The sequence below is a fragment of the Phyllostomus hastatus genome, unplaced genomic scaffold, assembly GCF_019186645.2.
Source record: "Phyllostomus hastatus isolate PE091 unplaced genomic scaffold, TTU_PhHast_1.1 phas_contig_34, whole genome shotgun sequence".
Classification (NCBI taxonomy): Eukaryota; Metazoa; Chordata; class Mammalia; order Chiroptera; family Phyllostomidae; genus Phyllostomus; species Phyllostomus hastatus.
Window position 1 is genome coordinate 49,905,408 of NW_025333857.1, and position 22,156 is coordinate 49,927,563.

At 50.1% G+C, this 22,156-nt stretch overlaps 1 protein-coding gene across 1 annotated transcript in view; it reads left to right on the top strand.

Moving 5' to 3' along the window:
- Positions 1–7,511: 7,511 nt before the first annotated feature.
- GALNT12 (polypeptide N-acetylgalactosaminyltransferase 12) overlaps positions 7,512–22,156 on the top strand; it is a 30,208-nt gene continuing 15,563 nt past the window's right edge. The window contains exons 1-2 of the mRNA XM_045840968.1: positions 7,512–7,958; positions 18,841–19,010. Of these exons, the coding sequence (XP_045696924.1) occupies positions 7,594–7,958; positions 18,841–19,010 (535 nt within the window). The 5' untranslated portion in view covers positions 7,512–7,593. The remainder of the gene's footprint in view (positions 7,959–18,840; positions 19,011–22,156) is intronic.

Genomic DNA, 22,156 nt, shown 5'->3' on the forward strand with positions numbered 1-22,156 from the left:
TGGGTCTTATAAAATTTTTAAAAAATGTATAGTAGTCAACTTTATATAAATATTTTCCATAATGGCCTTTGGGGTTTTTTTATCTAGTACTTTAATTGTTGGGTTTTTTTTTTACTTTGATATGTTTTGACCATTTAGAATTTATTTTGGTGAGAGGTTGGGATTTAACTTTATTTTTTCCAAATGGTTATCAAAGTACCCCACTCACTCACTGAATCATCCATCTTTTCCCCACTAATGTTTGAAACACCACGTCTAAAAGAGATGTAATGACCCCCAGGAAGGGAGGTAATACAGCAAATCAAAAGTGCCCTCCAGAGAAATCTAGTTGTTCATCAAGATGAGATGGGATGATGTGGTCGCAGAGCAAATACGCCACCCCATCAAACTAATAACAAACCCATGGAAAGGGCAAGGCACTCGATTTGAGGAGAGGTGTAAAAAGAATGAAGGATCCGGTTAGATTTGCCCTTGGTGGATGCCAGCTCACCGCCACTAACATCTGTATAGTGCTCTGCCTGGGCAGGGCCGTTCTCAGGGTTCGACCTGTATTGACAAGCTGTTGTGTTTCTCATAGCCCACAGGTGGGACCAGTGCCGTGGGTCCAAGGACCTCACGTCGAGCAGCAGACCACTGGGCATCTTCCATTTGCCCTTGCAGACACTCCACCCTGCTTTGGGCCCAGAGGAGCTGCCTGTGTGGACCACATCACCCAACTCTCCCCCCCCCCCCCCCGCCGAGAACCCTACTCGGGAGACATTATCATTGTCACCACCATTTTACAGATGAGCAGACTGAGCCGAGAGCAGTGAAGTGACTCACCTAAGACCACACCGCAGTCTGTGCGGGGGCTGGGGTGTGAGCGCGAGCAAGTGGGCTCCAAGGCTGCACTCCCATCCACTGAGCTAAACTGTCTTCGGGCGTCACAGCAGCCTGCCAGGAATGCGTGTGGTGGGAAACCCTGAACCAGTGTACCCGGACTCAAATTCTTGCTCTGCCACTCCCATGTTGCGTGACCCTGGAGAAGTCACTTCGCCCTCTGAGCCTGTTTTCTCGTCTGTCTGCCCTGCAAGGGTGTCGTGAGGGTGAAACACAATGGTATGGGAAAATTAAGTCTAGCAGTTTCTGGCACGTATAGGTTCTCCATAAATGACAACTTTTATTCATTACCTGGGACTTGAACCCACGTCTTGTAAGGCCTAATTCCATCACTCTTTTCTCTGCAACTAAGCTTCCAATTGGGAAGCATTTCAGTTTGGTAAGCTGATCCAAGACACCATAAGTTGTAATCCTTATTTGTTTTCTAATCTGACCGCAGATCTTAAATGTGTTGGGTGTCTGGACAGAGGCCAAAATGCACAGCTCCAGGCCCTTCCTATCACTCCTGTCTTTTGGCACCAATTAGCAGACTGTGTTCTGTGGGCGGAATCACTCCGACTAGTCTGGTAGCAGCGGCAGGTTGTCCTAAGTGGGAGCTGCTCTGCCTGGTTCACCCCAATCCTCCCTCCCTCCCTTTTGGAACCTGGGGGAGAGCTCACTGAAGTCCCCTTCCCTCCAGAGGGCTCAGCCACCAGAGGCTGTGAGTGGATGAGGACGGCAAGTGAGATCCTGACTCAACCTGAGCCGCCGCCTTAGTCGAGACTCTCTGCCTGCTCTGGGACTTAGGCAGGCATTCCCATCTGTAAAACGAGAGAATGGGACCAAATTTGTGCTTCTTAACCTTTGTGACTCTGGTCTCTATGAGCATAGAGAATATCGGATAAAAAGCTTTAAATAAACACAAAAACAAAAAACCCCAACTTGCATACTCTATGCTACTGAAGCTGTAAAGCCAGCCACCACCACCCCACCGGCCCCAGCACTGGGCACCAGTAGAAGGAGTTCCAGATTAACCTAAAATGTGATTTAAATCTGATACCACTTTAGCATTCATGTATCGTGTAAACATTACTTCATCACAGAAGCCTTCCTTTACCCCTAACTGGACCAAGTGCTATTATCAAAGGTGCTTTTATCTTTTTAACTCTGCCTTTTCCACTATACTCTGGGCGCTATGATGTCAACAATACCTGTCTTTTGACAAAGATTCTCCCCTTCACCAAACCTGCCAGGGTCCTCTGAGTTGTCTTCTCCCCTGGGCTTCAACCTTGGTGCATAAAAACTACACTCTTCAACACTAATGATTCTGTCCACCCACCTCCGCTCACCTGAAAAGACTTAAACACTAACGTAGTTTCCAGGAGCTCAAAGCGGTGTCTCCAGGGTGGCCCTAGCCCCCCTCGTGTGCCGGTCTGAGAAAGCTGGAAGCTCCCCAAAGAATTCACAGTTCTAGCTGAAACCTGACCGGAAGCCCCTCACGGCCCTCGCTCACAGCACTTACTGAAAGGGGCTTACAGTTATGAACCCTTTCTCTGCCCCTCTGAGAGATGTGTGTTTCTCCTACAACTCAGGACCTGAGAGCCGTTCCCTTAAAATACAATCATCAGGAAGGAAAGGCCCTCTGTCCCCCAGTCTTGGCGGGAGGGCAGGAGCCTCACTGGGATTACTGCCAGCTGACAGACACGGCTGGCCTCGGCGGTATTTACACTGTCCAGCCCTTTGTCATTTTTCACTTCCCTGACTACATGAAACGCCCAGTCACCCTGTAAAAATCAAAGGTGAATTAGTTCATGCCAGAACCTTTTTCTTATTGCAATTGTATATTCCTGATTAAAATCTATCCTCGCCACTTCAACTGGTGTCCAAATTTATCACTGGCGCTTGCTCATTAGAGTGTGTCTAATCCCTAGCATGGGGCCTGGCACGAAGTAGATGCTCAATAGGTATTTCCTGTTGAAATTTGTTGATCGAAATCATCCATTTGCTGCAGTTTTCAACTGCTGCATGACAGACCATCCCAAAGCTTCATAGTTTCTTTTTATAGAATCCTTCAATATGTTCAAGGATTCTTGGGACAGGAATTTGGAAAGGGCACCTTTCTTCTCTGTCCCATGATATCTGAGCCACCACTGAGATGACTTGAGTGGCTGTGGTGACCCAAACAGGTAGGGAAGGGCCATTTCCAAGATGGTTTTGTCACTACCTGTCTGATGCCTGGGCTGGCCGGGCTGGCGGAAGCTTGGGCTCAGCTGGGACTCGTGACAGGGTGTCTACCTGTGGTCTCTCCAGCACAAAGGTCCCAGTAGGGTTGAATTTCTTCTCTGGCAGCTCTAAGAACTGTGATGCCATGAACAAGGCAGAAGCTTCTGGCCTTTTACATCTAGTCTGAGAGGTCACAGAGCTTCGCTTCTTCCATATTCTCCTGGTTGAGGCAGTTATACATCTGCTGTGATCCAAGAGGAGGGAGTATTAAGGAATTTACACACTTGTTTTCAAACCACCACACGATCTGATCCAGATTTGGGGAGACTTCTCTTTGTATCATTGAGGGTTAAATTTGGCTGCATAGGACAGAAAACCCATAGAAACAGTGGCTTAAATGAGATAGAAGTTTCTCTCTCACACATAAACGAAGCCTAGAGACAGGATGTCAGGATTGGTTCAGTGTTACACAGTGTCAGGGAACTGGGCTCCACCTGCCGTGTTGTTTCACCATCCTCTATGCGTGACTTCTGCCTCGTGACATAAGGTGGTTGCTGGAGCTCCAGACTTCACATCTAAATCCAGCCAGCAGGAAGAAGGAAGGGAAAGGAAGTTTCTTTTGAGCACGTTACTCAAAAGCTCCCTCTGACACCACCACTTCTAGCCCATTGACAGCATGCTTAGTCACATGGCCCTCTATGTCTAGCTGCAGGGGAGGCTGGGAAATACAGTTTTTATTGTGGAAGACCATGGGCCCAGACAAACAAGCACATGACAAAAATCAAGGGTTCTGCTGTTAAGAAAGAAAAGGAGAATGGATACTGGCAAACATCCCACAGTTTCTGCCACACCTTTCTATTCCGTTCCATTTCCTATTCTGTCACTGACCAGCTGTGGGCCTGGACAACATTCTTCCTTTGTTCTTGTTACCAGTTCCTCTGGCAATTAGGGAGGAGGGCGCTGCGATCCAAATAAGAAGTCCAAAGTGCTAAGCAGATAAACAGGTCAACGCTCTGGTTTCAGGAAAAACTGGAGCCCCACCCAGTACGCCTCCTTTCCGCTTTCCTGGGTGGTCCCCTGGAACTGCTGGGAGAGGCGTGGAAAACTCCCCGATTAGGTTATCATGGAGGCCCTCCCAGCAAGGAGACTTGAGGCGCTCACGTTTGTTCCACGTGGGGAGTAACCTCTCTCTGCCCTTAACCAGATACCTGGCCACTGAGTTCAAGCAGATGCATACAAAAGTGAGTGTGAGATGCAAAGCCTGCCGTCAACTGGCCACTCACTGTGTGTCCCTTACATTTTTTTATCATTGTTGTGGTTGCAAGGCCAGGGTTGATTTCAACACAATCCAAGGCACCAAATGCTGTAACAAAGTGTGTGGGTGGTATGGACTGACCTGTGTCCCCTGCAAAGATATGTTGAAATCCTAATCTTTGGGACCCATGAATGTGACCTCATGTGGAAACAGGGTCTTTCCAGATGTAATCAAGTTACGATGAGGCCGTTAGAGTAGGCCCAAATCCAACATGACCGTTCCCTTGGAAGAAGGGCGGCGGAGCACAGAAACAGACACGCACCAAAAGAGCACCACGTAATGATGGAGGCAGAGACTGGAGGGAGGCATCTACAAGCCAAGGGATGCTAAGGATTGCCAGCAACCTCAGAAACTCATGGGAAAGGCATGGAACAGGTTCTCCCCCTGGAGCATTTGGAGAGAAGACGGACTTGCAGACAGAACTGATTAATTTTGGACTCCATGACTGTGAAAGAATAAATTGCTGTTGTTTTTCGGCCACCCGGTGTGTGGTAGTTTGTTTCAACAGCCCTAGGAAACTAATGGAGGTGGTCAGTTTGATGTGTCAGCTAGGTGTTAGTTCCCAGCCATTCAAACAAACACTAAGCTAGATATTGCCTAGAGCTATTTTGTGGATATAATGAATGTTTATAATCAGTTGACTTTAAGTGAAGTTGGCCTGATTGAATCAGTCAAAAGGTCTTAAGAACGGAAACGAGGCTGTCCTAGAATGTAGGAGGTTCAGTCTGTGAACTATGACGTCAGCTCACACCAGAGGGCTTCAGCCTGCCCTTTCTGATGGCCTGCCTTACAGATTTTGGATTTGCTTCACCAGCCCCCACGAATAACATAAGCCAATTCCTTGCAATAAATCTTAGTCTTATCTCCTATGGGTTCTATTTCTCCAGCGCAACCCTGACTAATACACAAAAGGCTGAGGCAGTCTTGAAATGCATTTGCCTAAAAGGCTATATTGTTGCTGAAGGCTTCACAGAGGAAGTAGCTTTTGGCAGGGCCTTCAAGGATGGGTAGGGGTTTACCAGGTAGGGAAGAGCATTTCAAACAGAGGGAACAGCATGTGCAAAGACCTAGAGTGGTGAAGCTCTGCATCTCCTCCCTAGGTGGCTGGGGATGGGCTATGCAGAATTTGGAGTCACATTCTGTGGTCTTCTCCTGTCAAGCTAAGGACTTCAACACTTGTCCTGGAAGCCAGGGGTTCTTTTTTTTTTGAATCTTCTTCATTGTTTTTATTTATTTTTGATTTTTAATTGAGGTATAACTTTCATGAATTCATAGGTTTTAAAGAAGAACTTGATGAATTTTCACATATGTAGGGGAGACCCTCTCCAAAACGCCCCTGGAATCATCTTCTCGAGGGCAGGGCCCTTGTAGTACAGGATTCCCTCGCAGGATTCCCTCGCAGTGTTCTAGGAACCCAACTGTACCAGTGTATACCAGCTGGAGTTGTTGTGAGAGGCTGCACTCGGCTTCCGTGTCTTCACTATAATGTGTCTGCCCATTTCATGATCAGTGACTTATACACACACCTGCCCACACTGAGCTGAGTGTGCAGTAGTTTCTGACCAAAACTGACATGACCCCCTCTACCCCACCCTCCCTATTCACCCCATCTTACCCTCAGTGACTTTTTTTTGTTTCCCGGCATGAAAAAAGTCCTCAAAGGGAACTGTTTTGCTGATGTGGGAGCGGCGAAACAAAAAATGGCAGAAACACTAACAGGCATCAAAATTGACGAGTTCAAAAACCATTCTAAGCAGAGGCAAAAAAGCCTCTATAGGTGTATTGCATCAAATGGAGAGTACTTTGAAGGTGACTGAAGTTTAAACATGTAAAAATAAATACACAAGTTTCATAAATAAATTGTTTTATTGGGGGCCCCCTCTCCTATATATCCACTTGATCCCCATTGAAATCAGGATATAGAAATCAAGGCTGGGATTAGGGTGAGTGAGGTGAGTCAGGTGAACTGTGTAAGCAGAGGATCAGAGTTTGCCTTTACAGAAAATTTTGGTATTTTGTTTCATCATGGATTTTTGAAATCATTTTGATTTTTACAATATTAATAACTTTGACAACTGAGTTTTTTTCGGCCCACTCTTACATTTTGCACCTCAGAGAGATCCTCATATCTCATTCTCATCTTGACCAATTAAATATTCCCAGCACCCCAGTGGCTCCTTCATTCCCTCAATGCCCCCAAAGGAAACCTGGAGCTGAGGCCTGGGGTGTTGAGCATGAATGAATGGCCTGGGGTGTGTGTGTGACAATATTATGGGTGTTTATGTGTGTTTTTCTAAGGGAACAGTTCATCGCTTTGATCAGCTTCTTGGAGGCATCTTTAAGGTGAAGATAAGAAACACAAATATCCACTAGCAGAGCACCAGAGGAGCGTTTGTTACTCAAGGGATCTAAATAGCGTGTCTTAGGTAGGGCCTGCAGGCCTCAGTGGACAGCCTGGTGTCCCTGATCCTCCCTGTGCGGGTTTTCTCTTCTGTAAAAAAGAGTTTATAGGCTTAGTACCCCTCTTACGAGACTATACAAGTCAGATATTGGAGATAATGTCAGTCAAATTCTTAGCACTCTGCAGCCCACAATTACTGAACGCTTACGATGTGCCAGTCACTGAGCTAAAGGTTTTAAGCTATTACTTAAAAAAAGAAAAATGATTCTAGAGAGAGGATAAGGGAGAAGAAAGAGAGAGAAATATCCATGTGAGAAAGAAACGTCAATTGGTTGCCTCTTGCGTGCCCCGGGCGAGGTGGGGGGGGGGGAGTGGGGGTGGTGAGAGGTGGGGTGTGGGGGGTGTTGGACCAAACACGCAACCCAGCTATGAGGTCTGTACCCTGACCGGAATGGAACCCGGCGACCTCGAGGGTTGCTGGACAACGCTCAACCAACTGAACCAAACTGGCCAGGTCTACGCCGTTACCTTTTAAAGAATGCACATAGAAAGCCCAGCCAGCAAGGTGCTAGTCTCAGCAAGTCCAAGCCTGGACGCGGTAAACATAGCCTTCCTACCCGGGTTTGGGCGGCGCTCCCGCGGTCGGGCGGGCGGGCTGGGAGGGAAGGGGGCGGTGCGCAGGTGGGGCGGGCCGGGGGCGGGGCGGGGCTGCGCGGGGCTGCGGTTCCGGGATCCGGGTCCCCAGCTGCGCCGCCGCCTCGGGGCGCGCCGAGCACTAGCAGTTGCTGGTGGGCGCATGTGGGGGCGCGCGGCGTGGCGGCGCTGCCCACGGGGGCTGCGGCGCGGCCGGGAGGCGCTGCTGGTGCTGGTGGCGTTACTGGCGCTGGTCGGGCTGCTCTCGGTGCTGCGGACGCACCGCGGGGCCAGGGCGGCGGAGCCGGGACTCCCACGAACCCCGCGCTCCGGCCGGCTCGACCCGGTCCTGCCACGGCCACCGGTGCCCGAGGACGCTCTGGGCGCGCGGGGCGAGGCGGTGCGGCTGCAGCTGGAGGGCGAGGAGCTGAAGCTGCAAGAGGAGAGCGTGCGGCTGCATCAGATCAACACCTACCTTAGCGACCGCATCTCGCTGCATCGCCGCCTACCGGAGCGCTGGAACCCGCTGTGAGTCCTCAGGTGGCGGGAGGAGCCCTGCCCAGGGAGTTCCGAGGCCTCAGTTTTTGCATCTGTGAAGTGGTGGGGTGTCAAAATACTTGGGGATCGCGCACCTTATTGAGTCTTTCTCGGGAGTTGGCAGCGGAAGGGTTAAATGGGGGGAAGGGCACAAGAAAGTTTTAAAGAAAGAAAATAGAAAAATGTCAGAAATTGATAAATCTGTTCCTAGGTGGTCTTTTGGCTCCTTTCCCGTTGAGAAGGGCTGTCATTCAGTTCTGGAAAGTGGGAGTCTGGGCTAAGTAGACAGGTTTAAGATGAGACCCGTTTTTGGGTGCTCTTTCCGGCTCCCACTGTACCCTCAATCCGGCTCTGCAGGTATCATCCACTCCATTCACTTAAGTGTGCACCTGTGTCCGTGAGTGAACTAGCAGGGTTTGCACCTTGGGCAGGTGAGGTGAAAGGTGGCTAGAAGGCCACGTCAGAGGCAGTAAGCTACCTTCTTTCTCACCTGAGCTTTGGCAGGAGGGAGGCAGGAAGGAGTGGCTGGTGGGAAGGGCTCCTTCTGGCTGTGGTCTAGCCCACTTCACTCCTGTGGGTGGTGCAGGCCCAGAGCCTAGTTGTCAAATGCCTAGTTCCTGTTGGAGCTGCTGACTGGGCTCGTTGTACCCACTGCCCAAGTTTCAAGAAGGGAACAAGTTGGCAGGAGGATGAAGGCCCTTCTGGCCTTCTCTCTCCTTTCCTTCATTGGTGGGAATCTTCCAAGTCCCTGTTTGAGCAAGCCCCTCCTTGAAGACCCAGAGGAAAAGAGGACTCCGTAGAGGGGTTCCCTGGGAGCATCTAGTTGGGCAGCCTGCTCTGTGCACCGGGCACCTGCCTGCCGTCCCTCCCTGGTCCTTGTCTTTCCTAATTTACAGGTGTGGAAACAGGCTCAGAGAGGACAGGTGACAGCTAGAGAGCAGTAGAGCTTGGGGGACTGTGATCCTCCTGGTCCCCTTCGCACTGTGCTGATTTCAAGATTTAAGGGACCTGATCTGTGGATCCTTGGCCAGAGAGCAAGAGTGTCTGCGTGAGGTGGCCCTACCTCTGCAAAGTTTGGAGGGACTTGCTCCTGCCTTTTTTTTCCTTACATCTGCTCATCTCTAGCCTGGTGCTTTTGCCCGACGCATTTTCCCTGTTCATCTTTTTGAGAAGTTTGTTTGCTGGGGTTGGTAGCAGTTCTCCTGACTTTAGCCAAATGGCTGAATGCACGTTTATCTTTTTAAAACTCCGAGGGTGCTTACTGAGTGACCGTCGAGGGGAAGCTTTCAGGTCAGACCCAGGGTTCAGGCCCAGCCCATGTGAGATAAAATTCTGACTCTTTTGCTTATAAGCTCGGTGACCTTAAGCCAACTATCTAGTATCTTTGAGCCTGTTTCTTTAACTGCAAAATAAGGAATAAGTAGAAATAACACAACCTAGGAATGTAATAAAGCACCTAACACCTGGGAACACACTGCCTATTCAATTCTTGTTAGTTTTTCTTGTCTTTCCTGTTGCTAACAATATACACAGGAGGTCACTTTTTAGTTATCCGGGGATTGGTTATAAAGTTTTTCTTTTCTGGGTTCCAACTTCCTTTATTGTCCCAGGTTGTGAAATCTCTTTCAAACACTGCAGGATGACCTATGGGGCTTATGGTATCCAGTCTCCATGGTGACCCAGCTGAACTGTGGCCAATCAGGATTTGCTTATAGATCCTGCTGTGGCATTGACCCTGGGGCATTAATCCAAACCCAGCGTGATAAGGAGTGTGAATGCCTCCTGCCTTTAATTCCTGCAGCAAGGCCTGTTGGGTTATTCTTGCCTAGCTGGAGAGAAAGGCAAGCTGATCTGTGTCGTGCTCAGCCAGGCTAGGGCTTGAGGCAGCACTTCAGCGTGGCCAGTAGCGACTCACTTTTATTATAGTCCATGCAGGGGTGGGGACCCTTTCAGGCTCTTGAGACTTAGCCTGAGGGTTGGCAGATTATGAGTTCAGGGTGAGGATGGGAGGGATGGTCCCCTGGGCATCTAATTATAAGCTGAGGGGTGTTGAGGATCCTTGAATGGCACAGCAGGAAAGGCCCTGAGGCAGCATCCAGTCTCAGCTAGGAGAAAAAGCCACGGAACAGGCTGATGTGGGCAGGGCTGATCTAGCACCCAGATCTTTTATCCCCTCCTCCCTTTTAGGGTGGACATTTCTCTATTTTAATGATGAAAACAGTACATGTTCCCTCTAGACATTTTAGCATATGTAGAGAAGCAAAAAGTAAGAATAAAAACCACCCATAAACCTACTACCCTGGGGAGAACCACGGGTAACATTTTGCTGTGTATCCTTCTAGACTTTTCCAGATATAGAAGTAGATTTAGAAAAATATGCATATGGGTATGTGGGTGAGAATGTATTCAGATAGGAGCATTTTGTAGGCCCACACACGTTTTTAACCAGTGTTTACACTACAGCAGGTCCTCGAATAGCACCATTTCATTCAAAGTTGTTTTGTTCTAACACCGATGAGATGCCACAGGGACTCAACTTCTATTTATATTGATTAACCTATGGTAAAGTTGGTTTCTTTATACTTTGTTTTGCTTAAAGTCAAAGAATCTATCGATGTTAAGTGAAGACTTGCTGTACAGTGGATAGCCCTGTTACCATAGGTGGGGAGTTGGGGACTCCCAGGGGACTATTTGGCTCGGCTCCTCCTGGCGTCTGCCAGCCTTGGTACCGTGTCTGCTGCCTTGGACAGAGCCAGGCTGATAGAGAAACTTAGAAGAGTTGGTTCTCATTTCTTAAGACTTGGTGTAGCCCCCAACCCTTCTGAGTCTAACACTTTGCAGGCCAGTGCATTAGAGCACAGCTTTCCTTCTGTTAGCTATAGTACTGAATCAAGGAGTTGGGGGTAGGCTGACGAGGAATCCTCGCATGGTGATGCCGTAAGTACAGGGTTTGCAATACTCTTTAACGAACACCATCTCATTTGAGGCTAGGAGGGAACTTTCACACTGAGATGACAGCAGGCCAAAGCGGGGAGCCAGATAGCTGCATTTGTGGCCTTTGGAAACTTCTAAAAATAATGATGCCAAGGACCTTCCCCAGAACAAGTAAATAGAATTTCTGTGGGTAGAGCCTGGGCTAAGGCTGAAGTCAGCTAGGGTTGAAAGCTGCTGGCTGAGAGCCGGAAGATTTCTCACTGGGAAGATTAAGGGCGGGAGCTTTTCAGGGTGTGGGAGAACACCAGAATTAGACAAAGCGGGGATTAAGTTCAGACCAAGTGCAGTTCAAGTTAGTGGTGACATCACAGTGAGTTGTGTAAGGTGTGTCACAAGTAAGAGGTTGCGAACAGTTTTGTAGTAATATTTGCAAAAGGTTTTGGCTTTCACGGATCAGAGAAGCCTCAAGATAATTACTAGAATGCCATTCTCATTTGCATTCTGACTTATGTAGCCGGAGATCAAGGCGGAGTGAGAGTGTGTTTCCAGGGGCACCTGGACGAGGACCCAGGATGAGGATCCACTCATGCGAACAGCAGCCACTCCCGGCCGTAGCAGAGGGGTTGTGCAGCCCCGGTTAGGGGAGTGAGTGATTACACACAGACATTTGTGTTTCTGAAAGGCTTGCTCTGGTTTTAGTCTCATTCATGCTGCAACTGCCGATGGGTTTAAGTTCAGGGATCAGGACGTGCAGGCCGGGATGGTAGTGTGGAAGAAATGGCTCTAAAGAGGTAGTTTAGCAAAAGTGTTTGGCATCTTCTGAGGGTTGACAGAAGGGAGTTGGTGAGGTAGGATTTCTCTTTTTGCAGAGAGGTAGCCTGCTTGTCTGTTCCGATAACATTATCTTTGGAAAAACATAACGTGGTGTGGAGATTAGAATGATGTTTCTTTTGCTTCTCCAACAAGGCTGTAAACGGCAAGGTAGTTTATTAATTCTCATTAGACTTGTCTTGTGGCCGTCCGCGTGGCACTCTTTCTTTGAACCAGTTCTTTAAGTTTAGAACATGTTTAGTTGTGTGAGTATTTTCATGGTACCTGTTCTCACTCCATGTCCTTATGTTGTAGGTGTGTCTCTAGCATGTTGCTGGATTTGTGTTTCTTTTAAATCCAGACTGATAGTCTTTGACTTTAACTAGATAGTTATGTTCACTTACATTCATTGTGCTTACTGATACTTTAGGGTTTAATTATGCCATCTTATTTTATGCTTTCTATTTGTTAAGCTTTTTTCTTTCTTAGTCACAGTTCTTTGGGTTGAAAGTGACTGAAAACCCAATGGAAACTGACTTAAATATAAAAGAAAATATATGTTCTTCTATCGCAGAAAATTCTGGGGTGAGAGCTGGGTTCAGATTTCGAGCCCTGGATTCGGGGATTCAACTGATGTCGTCAGGAAGAGGTTGACTGGTGAGGCCTGGGCATTCGGCCTTCCCAGAGGGCCGTGTGTATGTAAATATACGTGTGTGTATCCACGGGTGTGTGTATCCACGTGTGTGAGTATCCACGTGTGTGTGTGTGTGTGTGTGTGTGTGTTTAACCCTGCACACAGACGAGAGGTGTCTGAGAGAGAAACCCCAGTGCAGTAAGGTGAGAAAGGAGAAGGGAACATGGGCAGGTAAAACACACGAATGGAGGTTGTGACCTCCCTGGCCTCTTCTACAAAGGATATGAGTTTTCATTTATTTTAAAGATTTCATTTATTTATTTTTAGAGAGGGGAAGGGAGGGAGAAAGAGAGAGAGAGAGACATCACTGTGTGGTTGCCTCTGAAATGGCCCCCCACTGGGGACCTGGCCCGCAACTCAGGCATGTGCCCTGACTGGGAATGGAACCTGTGACCCTTTGGTTCACAGCCTGTGCTCAATCCACTGAGCTACGCCAGTGAGGGCGAATTTTCAATTTTTGAAGACATTTATGTGATAACCTGAATACAAAGATAAGAGAGTGGAGGCATTTGCTGCAGCCATTTCATTCACATCCATGGACTACCCAGACATGTACTGTGCCAGCAGGGATTGGAGTGGTCCCCACCCAGCAGGGCATTGTGACGGTTAAACAGAACAATGCAGGTGAAGTGCTCAGCGCACTGCCCAGCATATAGTCACCACCAATGAATGTTCCTGTTATTACCAGGTGCAGTACAGGCATGCTGAATGGCCAGAGGAAAACGCAGTTCAGCCCCTGCCCCCCGAACGCACATGGATTATACGGGAGAGTTAAGGAAAGGATGGCTGGCTACTGTTTAGCAGTCAGTTTGGCTCTGAGCTTTCTGCCGTGCCCTAGGCAGGAGTGGAGCCCTGAGTGATGCCGAGTGGGCCTCTTCTAATCGAAGGATGCACAGCTTTTTATCAGTCAGGAAAAGGGGAGAGTGTTTTTCGTGGAAACATTCCCGAAGGGGACATCGCACAGTCACGAAGGAGAATGGCTGTAATTGATGTGTTAGAGAAAGAAGGAGAAACTCCCAGGCCAAGAAAGAAAGGAGAGGTCAGATTATTACATTGTTGCTCAATGAAAGCATTTGCTGTGGGGAGCTAAAGAAATATGATCCCGCTTTAAAAAAATAATCTTCCTTTGTGATTATAAAAACAATGCATATTCACTGTAGAACAATTTTAGAGCGCAGGAAAATGTAAAGACCTAAATAAGACTCTGCAATAATCCACTACTGAGAGATCACTGTTGTGAACATGTTGGCATGTTTCTCTGTATTGTGTACTGTGTATGTGTGAGTGCGGGCACACCCACATCATTGTGCAAGAACTGGCATTGTGCCGCACATATTTGAACCCTGCTTTTTTGACTTCACATTGTGCTGTGGTCATTGTCTTTTACTGTTAAATGTCCTCTGAAATGTGTGATTTGGATAGCCATGCAGCCATGCTGTACTTTAATTCCTTCTTGTTGGATATTGAAGTCGTTGCCAGATTTTTGCTATTATAAATAACATTACGAAGAAAAATTTTTACCACAAGGCTCCTTCAGGGTATTTCTGATTATTGCCTTGGGTGAGGAATTCCTAGGAATAGTTAGAGTTCAAAGAGAAGAGGAACATTTGAAAGCTCTGAGTGAGTGTTGCCAAGGTGGAACCCAGCTTCCAGGTGATCTAAGAGGGCATGAACAGAGAAGCCACCCGGACACCTGAGAAGAGTGGCCTCGGGCTTGGGGCTGTCACGGACCAGCGGGGATGCAGGAACACTGGGCAGGGACTGCCCCGTGGACCCGACTCTGCCTGGCCAGGCGGAGTGTTGTCTTCCCTCCTGCCTGCTATCATGAGGAGAAATGGATTTTAACCCCAAACCACAGAGATGTGGTTTCAGATGAAAGGACAGTTATTTAAGATGAATAAATTTCAGTTTTGAAGACCTCACTTCATTGTCCTTATTTCCGTTCATTTCGCTTTGGATCTGTGTATATTTGAAAATAAATTTTAACTTTACTTTTTTTTTTTAAAGGTAAAAAACTTCATTTTTAGGTTTCACAGAAAACACATTTTTCATGTAAAATAGTGTAAACAACTTTACACTATTCATAAAGAAGTGTAAACACTTCTTTCTGGTGCTCCTAGCAGGTGAAAATAGCTTTTCTATGCACCCTATCTAGTACGCAGAGGCTTATTAAGCCCAGACGTACTTGTTCACATTTTCGTGCACATACATGTCTCCCATGTGCTAGCACATCTGTTTGGAGGAGGGCAGCTGCTTTGGTGGAAGTGGAAAAGGAGGAGATGGGATGGGGCCTTGGTTGTGCCCACTGAGATTGAGGTGCAGTTCTGCAGGGCAGAGTTCGCTCGCTCCACCCCTGGCATCACTGCACTTTTCCTTTTTGCATTAAACGTTTAATTTTGGAAGATTGAAACCTAGAGGAAATTTGCAAGAATAGCACAAGAAACTCCTATATACCCTTCACCTAGATCCACTCATAACGTACTTTGCTCCGTGTACTTAATTTTCCTCTTTCTACTAGTGTATTATCATGTTATATGCTTCAGAGAACAAGTTACAGAGATAACAATCCTTTGTCCTCTGTTACTTCTGGGTGTATTTTCTACGAACCAGGACATTTTCTCATGGTGCCCTGGTGTAGTCACCGAATTCAGGAAATGTGTACAACATTGGGATGCCCCACCTGTCCCGGCGTTTTTCTTTCTGATCTGGTGTCTAGTCAGAAATTAAGGAAGACGCTTCCTTGTCGTGTCTCTTTAGCCTGCATCGGTCCAAAACGGTTCCTTGGCCTTTCATTGCCTCTCGGGACATTGACACTTTCAGGGGTGCGGGCCTGCAGGTGTGTATAGCGTGTCTCAGCCTGGGCCTGCCTGGGAGCTCCCTTGTGATATATTGCACGTGTGTACGGCCACACACCTTAATGACATAAAGCAATAGTGAAGGTTTTTCTCTTACATTATGTCTGTGGGTCAGGAACTCGAGTGTGGCTTCGCTGGTGGTTCTGGTCTGGGGGTCTCCTAAGATCCCAGTCAGAATGTCATCTGGGGATCTGGCTGGGGCAGCTCCGTTGGTTGGAGCATCGTCCCATAAACAGAAAGGCTGTGGGTTCGATTCTTGGTCAGGGCACATGCCTAGATTGTAGGTTTGGTCCCCTTTTCAGAGCATGTATGAAAAGCAACCAATCAATGTTTCTTTCTCACATCGATGTTTTTCTCGCCCTTTCTCTTCTTCTCCTCCCCTCTGCAAACAATAAGCATGTCCTTGGGTGAGGATAAAAAGTTATCTGGGGCTTCCATCATCTCAAGGCTTGACTGGGGCAGGGCTGGAGGGCCTGCTTGCAAGAAGGCACATCCCAAACTGGAAGGTTTGTTGTAGGAGGGTGGCCTCAGTCTCTCGCCCCATAGGGCTCTCCTCAGGACACTTGAGTATCCCCACTGCACAGCAGCTGGCTTTCCTCAGAGGGGGTGGACCACAACCTGGTCTTGGAAGTCACATCTTGTCACTTCTGCTGCCTTCTGGTCACGTGTGGTGGTTTTAAAGTATAGTCCCAAATTCTTTGATATCCTTCCCTTCAAAAGAGGGAACCTAGTTCTCCTCTCCTCGTGGGCAGGCCGGACACCCCTCTGTGGAGCACAGCGCTGAGTCACTGCTGCTGTGGATTCAGGTCCTGCCGGCGAGGCCGGTGGGGACGCCCTGTGGCTCCGGGGCACCAGAGCCAACTTGCTTCCAGCCCCTGCTGACTTTTCCTCGAGTGCCCACAGTGGGCCTCCAGGCGTAGCAAGGATGGGAATATAAAGGTGGCTGAGAAGAGCCAGCCCTTGTCAGAGACAGTTCATGGGGAAAAGCCGCCCTGGTGACAGCAGAGCCTGGGCTGCTGCAGAAGCTCTCGTGGCATTTACGAAGAAGGACCTGGAGCTGCTTGGAAGAGAGAGAGAGAGAGAGAGAGAGAGAGAGAGAGAGAGAGAGAGGGAGGGAGAGAGAGGAGAGGAGGAGTCGCCCACGTAGGGCAGGAGGGCCGGCCTGGTGGGGAGACGCGATTGTAGAACCTTTCTTCAGATTCCAGGGGCCCCTCTGAGCCTCCTGGGGATGGGGGGTGGAAGCAGGAGGATGACAAGACCTGTGACAAGGTCCCTGACACAGGGATCTCAGCCAAGTTCACTCTCACGGGCACTCTGTGACCTGCCCACGTCACTCACCTCGCTGAGCCTTGCCTTGACAATGAGAACTGTAAGTACTCACCTAGGAAGGGGTTGGGAGAGTGCAATAAAGCACTGCAGTTCATTGAGCCCAAGGCACTTTCTTATTTTTAAACGTCTCTGAAATGAGGATGTGTATTAAAATGCACGTACCCTACAGTCGTCTGCCTTCGTGGTTCCCAAAAGAGTGTCATGTCGTCCGATCATCGGGTTCTTCACTTGGAAGAAAAATTGTAGACCAGAGATGTGATAGCACCAAGGAATCACTGATTTTTAAGGTGTTGCAGTGACACTGTGTTTATTATAAAAAAGTCCTGCTCTCTCGGAGATGTATGTTGGAATGTGGTGGACATGGCGACGTGCTGAATATTGCTTCAAGTCGTCTGGGACGCGGGGAGCGGGTGGAGACACAGGGGAGGCAAGGTTGGCCAGGCCCGGTGAAAGGTACACGGGAGTTTCTTACAGAATCTCTCTTCCTTTTTTATGTTTGAAATTTTTAGTAATAAGATAAAAGAAAAAAGTTGTATACATAAAGGGCTCTTCCTCGGCTTTTTGTGGAACTGGGTCCCTCATCATTCCGTCTCATCCCCAGTGTCGCCTCCTCTCAGAGGCCCTCCTTGATTACCCATCCTGCGGTTGCTCGCCTTCTCCCTCCCCTCTCCCCTCTCCCCTCTGTGCTGGTTCTGGGTCATCGTCCTTCTTTTGGTCATTGTTTGGTCACTTTCAGAAATTGTTGTTATATTTGCTTTCTTAATTTTTTTTTTTTAAGATTTTATTTATTTTTTTGGGGAGGGAAGGAAGGGGGGGAGAGAGAGAGAGAGAGAGGGAGAAAGAGAGAGGGAGAAACATCAATGTGCGGTTGCTGGGGGTTATGGCCTGCAACCCAGGAATGTACCCTAGCTGGGAATCGAACCTGGGACACTTTGGTTCCCAGCCCGCGCTCAATCCACTGAGCTACGCCAGCCAGGGCTATATTTGCTTTCTTTGTTATGGCCCCCCTGAAGGTAAGCTTCGTGAGAGCAGGGGTTTTGCCTATCTGGTACATAGTAGGCCATCAGGAAATACTTGATGACTGGCCCACTGGCACAGTGCCTGGCAGGTGGCAGATCGTCAGCAGATGTTAGCTGCACCCCTCGTCCTGCTTGGTTCCCCGTCTCTTCGATCTGCCCCTCAGCCTGTCGGCGAGGCGTCCCCTCTCTGCCTGCTGCCTGGCTGGTCGTCAGCGCTCACCCCTTTCCAGAACTCCCAGCCCAGCAGCCAGTCTGCATGCAAACCTCGGTCCTTCTGGTGTCGCTCCTAGGTTTTTCTGTCCCTCCCCTGTCTTGCTGTCAGTCATGGCCTGCTGATGATTTCCAGGCACTGCCCAGTCTCTGGGGTAACACTGGGAGTTTATTATTGGTCACTCTGAGGAGAGCATTTTGTTTCAGCCAGTACCCTCCTTGCACAGGGGTGGCAAACCCTACCAAATGAAGAGGGAGCATACTGGTTCCTGTCACTGCCAGTCAAGGCCCACCTCCAGAGAGGGCGGGCTCAGCTCCCCCACCACCGAGAAGCTGCCACAGAACAGAGCCAGGATGGCATGGGGATGGTGTGGGTGGGGGCAGTCACTGTCCTCTCTCGAGCCCTCCCTGGAGCATTCCTACGTCCTGGCCCTGGTTCTGGCTGACGCACTTGGTGTGACACCTTCCTTAAGCACAGACAGACTCTGCTGGGACGGAGTGTGGGGATGATGCCGGGAGCAGGCGGAGGGAGACGCAGGTGGGGCGTGAGCGACCGGAGCACTGCGAGTGACACCCACGGAGACGGAGGCGATGTGTGGGCAGAGTGGGGGGGTTCTGGACAGAGGGCACGGTCTGAGCAAGGGCCTGGCAGGGGGTGGGAAGGAGTGGACAGAGGGGAGAGCTGCGGGGCAGGGAGAAGCGACAGTCCCCCTGCTTTCTGTGATTCTGCTTAGTTTGTACATCATGGAAGCCTGAAAACTGCTTTAAAGTTTAAAATCAGTATCCTACGGTTCAAGTCTGTGGGGTGTCATTTTAGAACCTTTCTTAGACTCTGTTCAGGCTCCTTGGGGAACGTGGGGGGCTCTGCAAGATCCCAGAAGATCATTCCCCACTCCCCAGAGGGAGGCTTGAGGCGGTGACCTGTGTTCTGTGCATTGCCCTGTCCCCGGCACCGGCCTGGGCTGGGGTCACGCCCGGCCAACAGCAGGTCCTTCATTCCTGAAGCTCTGTTGCATTTTCAGGTGCAAAGAAAACAAATACGATTATGGTCTTTTGCCCACGACATCAGTTGTCATAGCATTTTATAATGAAGCCTGGTCAACGCTCCTTCGGACAGTCTATAGCGTCCTCGAGACGTCCCCGGACATCCTGCTGGAAGAGGTGATCCTGGTAGATGACTACAGTGACAGAGGTAAGCCCCTGACTCGGCCTCGTGGGGGAGCCCGGCCTTCCGTGGCCGTGGCTGGGAGGTGACAGTGTGACCCGAGACATGTGGGATAAACCTGGTAAGGATGGGCTTCCTGTGTGCCCCTGTGTCCCCCAGAGCCTGGTGGAGGGACGCACACGTCACGGCAGAGGGCTCCACCGCGTGGCACGCTATGGGGAGCAGGAGAGGGACCCACCCTGTCTGGGTGCCCAGGATTGGGGGGTTGGCCTCAGTCTTGAAGGTCGAATAGTTTGTGGACAGCAAAGGAGGAAAGAGGGCGTTTCACGTGGAGGGCACCGTTGTGGGAAGGCGTGGAGGGGCGGCGCTGCATGGGTTGTGCAGGATCTGCCAGTAGTGCAGAAAGGACGGGGGCCCGCTGCTGTGGGGGAAGGGGAGCAGTCGGAGGAGGGCAGGGAGTGGGCCTGGAGACGGGGGCAGGCATCAGACCCGAGGCCGAGGAGCTGGGACTTTGTTGGAAGGGCAGGGAGAGCCAGGCAGGGTTTAGAGCAGGAGGGCTGTCTGGGAGAATCCCTGTGGCTGGAGTGAGGAGAGGAGTGTACGGAGGAGCTTGGTGAGAAGGCCAGGGGGCTGTCGGGGTGGCCCAGGTGAGAGATGGAGGCTAGGAGTCCGGTGGTGGCAGAGGGAGGGGCGAGGGCGGCATCCACGGGGACGGAGACTGGCCGAGGTGCAGGGAGGACCCGTGGGCTTCTGGCCTGGGCCCCTGGGTGGATGTCAGTGTCATCTGAGGGCCGGAGGAGCCACCCAGGACAAGGGGAGTGGTCTGGGAGAGGAGAGCGGGTGTTTGGTTTTCTGAGGTGTTGAGTTTGAGATGAGACCGGAGGGGCGGCCCAGACAGAGGAGCTGAAGCCAGGGAGAGGCGATCCAATGAGAGGGTGGCCGCATGCCTGCCGGCCTGGCCAGTGACCGGGGGCAGCGAGTCACGCGCAGTCTGGGGTGGCCCTCTGTTATTCAGTGAATGGTCTTTGGGTTTTAACATGTGCGGCACGCTGGTCTGGGCACTGGGGACCTCCTGGGGGGTGAGGCGAGTCCCTGTTCCTTCGTCTTCTCGCCCGTGAGTGGGTGTGTCCACACCTGTCCCACGCAGAGCGTGTGGTGAGGGACAACTGAGATCATGTGCACACAGACACATGCCCAGGACAGAGCCTCATGGCCCCAGCGCACAGTAGGCGCTCACCTCCATTCCCTTTGTCCTTTCCTCCCAGGGTTGTTTCAGCCTTGTCTGTGTGGATGCTGGCTCTGGGTCAGACCGCACAGGCTTGGTTCCAGCGGCAGCTCCTCACAGCCAAGCGTGCGGCCTCGGGCAAGGGGCGTGGCCTGTTTCAACCTCTGCGCCAGCCCCTGTTTTATAACAGATTAATGTAATCAATTAGCATAAATTAAATAATAACAGTTCCTTCCTTGTGGGGTCCTTGTGAGGATGAAATGAGGTAAAGCAAGGCCAGTGCCTGGCATATTGTTAGCACTTGTTAAACGATAACTTCTACTTTTATGAAACATTATACTATAAAATCCTGAAAATATCAGAAATGTCTTCATTCAGAAGCAAGTGTTAGGTTTAAAGTTTTATCTTTAGGGAATTAAGCAGGATTCTTGGGATCCTGTGGCTGGCGGCAACACGGTCTGGACTCCTCCAGCTCAGCTCGGTGTCCAGCTCAGCTCGGTTCCCTCATAAACGTGTGGCAGGGCCATGGTCTGCCCCCCTCACCCCTGCCCCCGGAGTAACCTGTGAAGCAGGTGCGGTGCCCTCCCAGCCCGTCCTGGAGGTGCAAGTCCCGCCTGCCTCCTCCTGCCCTTTCTGCACTGCCAGTCTGAGCTCCAGGCTGGGGGGTCAGCCCCTCCCCGGGGTGGGAAGACAGTCCAGGCAGACAGGAGGTGCAGGCCGACCGCATCCCTGCTGCAGGCGGGGAGGCCGCAGGTGCGCTTGTGTGGGCGTTGGCTGAGCAGCGCAGCCACACCTGTGCGTGGGGAGTGGCCGGTCTGACTCCTGCTGTCAGCTTATTTCCAGTTATGCTTAGGAACCAACTGATGTGATGAATCATTCCTTTTCTTTTTTTTTTTTGAGTGGCAAGAATATTTAGGGAAACATTTTCACAAACGGGGAAGCAACCTGGAGCAGTTTATAAACTTTTCCCCTCCCTGATGAGCGAAGACTTGGAGACAAAGCCCATGCGGATGTGGGGAAGTTCTCTCCTTCTCACTCTGCCTGAGGGGCACCCACTCACCCCCCTCATGGGGGGCTGTGAGTGGGGGCCTCCAGCGTGGATCCTGCATGTGGGGTCGGGGGTCCTGGGGCCAGCCCTCGCTGTGGGTGCTCCCTTTGAACTTGGAAGGACTTGTTTCCTTCTCTGCAAAATTGGATGTTCTCCCGACAAGTTCTGGGTTTGTTTAACAAGGATGAGAAGGAGCATGCTCTGTGGACTCAAGGAGGCAGGGTCCCTGGGTTTAAATCACAGATCTCAGCACACTTGCTCTGTGACCTTGACCCTGACAAGTTACTTGCCTCTTCGGCCTTAGTGTGCTCCTCTGTAAAATGGGGATAATAGTGGCACCTACCTCACAGGATCGCTATGAGAATGACCACGTGAACTGTGTGCAGCCCACTCAGGCAGCGATGAGCGCCATGGGCCCTCTCAGGTCAGCTGCTGTGGTCACCGCTGTCACGGTGCCTCCTGAGGTGTGCTCCTGAGAAAAGGCATATTAGCATAAGTGTGATCCCATGCTATTGTCAGATTTACACTAGCACAGCTGTAGTGGTGCGACTATAATGACGTAAAGTTTGTATTAACAGAATTCCGTGCACATTAAAAATTCGTAGCATCTGGTATCATTGATTGACATAATTTATGCTAACATGCTTTTTCAGAAAGATGGTGGTTGGGTGAATCTTGTGCTTTTTATTTTTGAGTGTTCACAAGTCAATGTATAATGTATTCTGGGGGCTCATACCTCTATTTATAGAGATATATACACATACCATATCACACATGTCAGACATCCCGTGGTTCCGGAATCCCTCCGCCCCAGCTCCCGGCTGTGGGCACTGCCAGCCTGGGCTCTCGCTGAGGCCAGCGTGTCCCAGGTGGCAGAGCAGAGGAGGATTGTGTCTATTT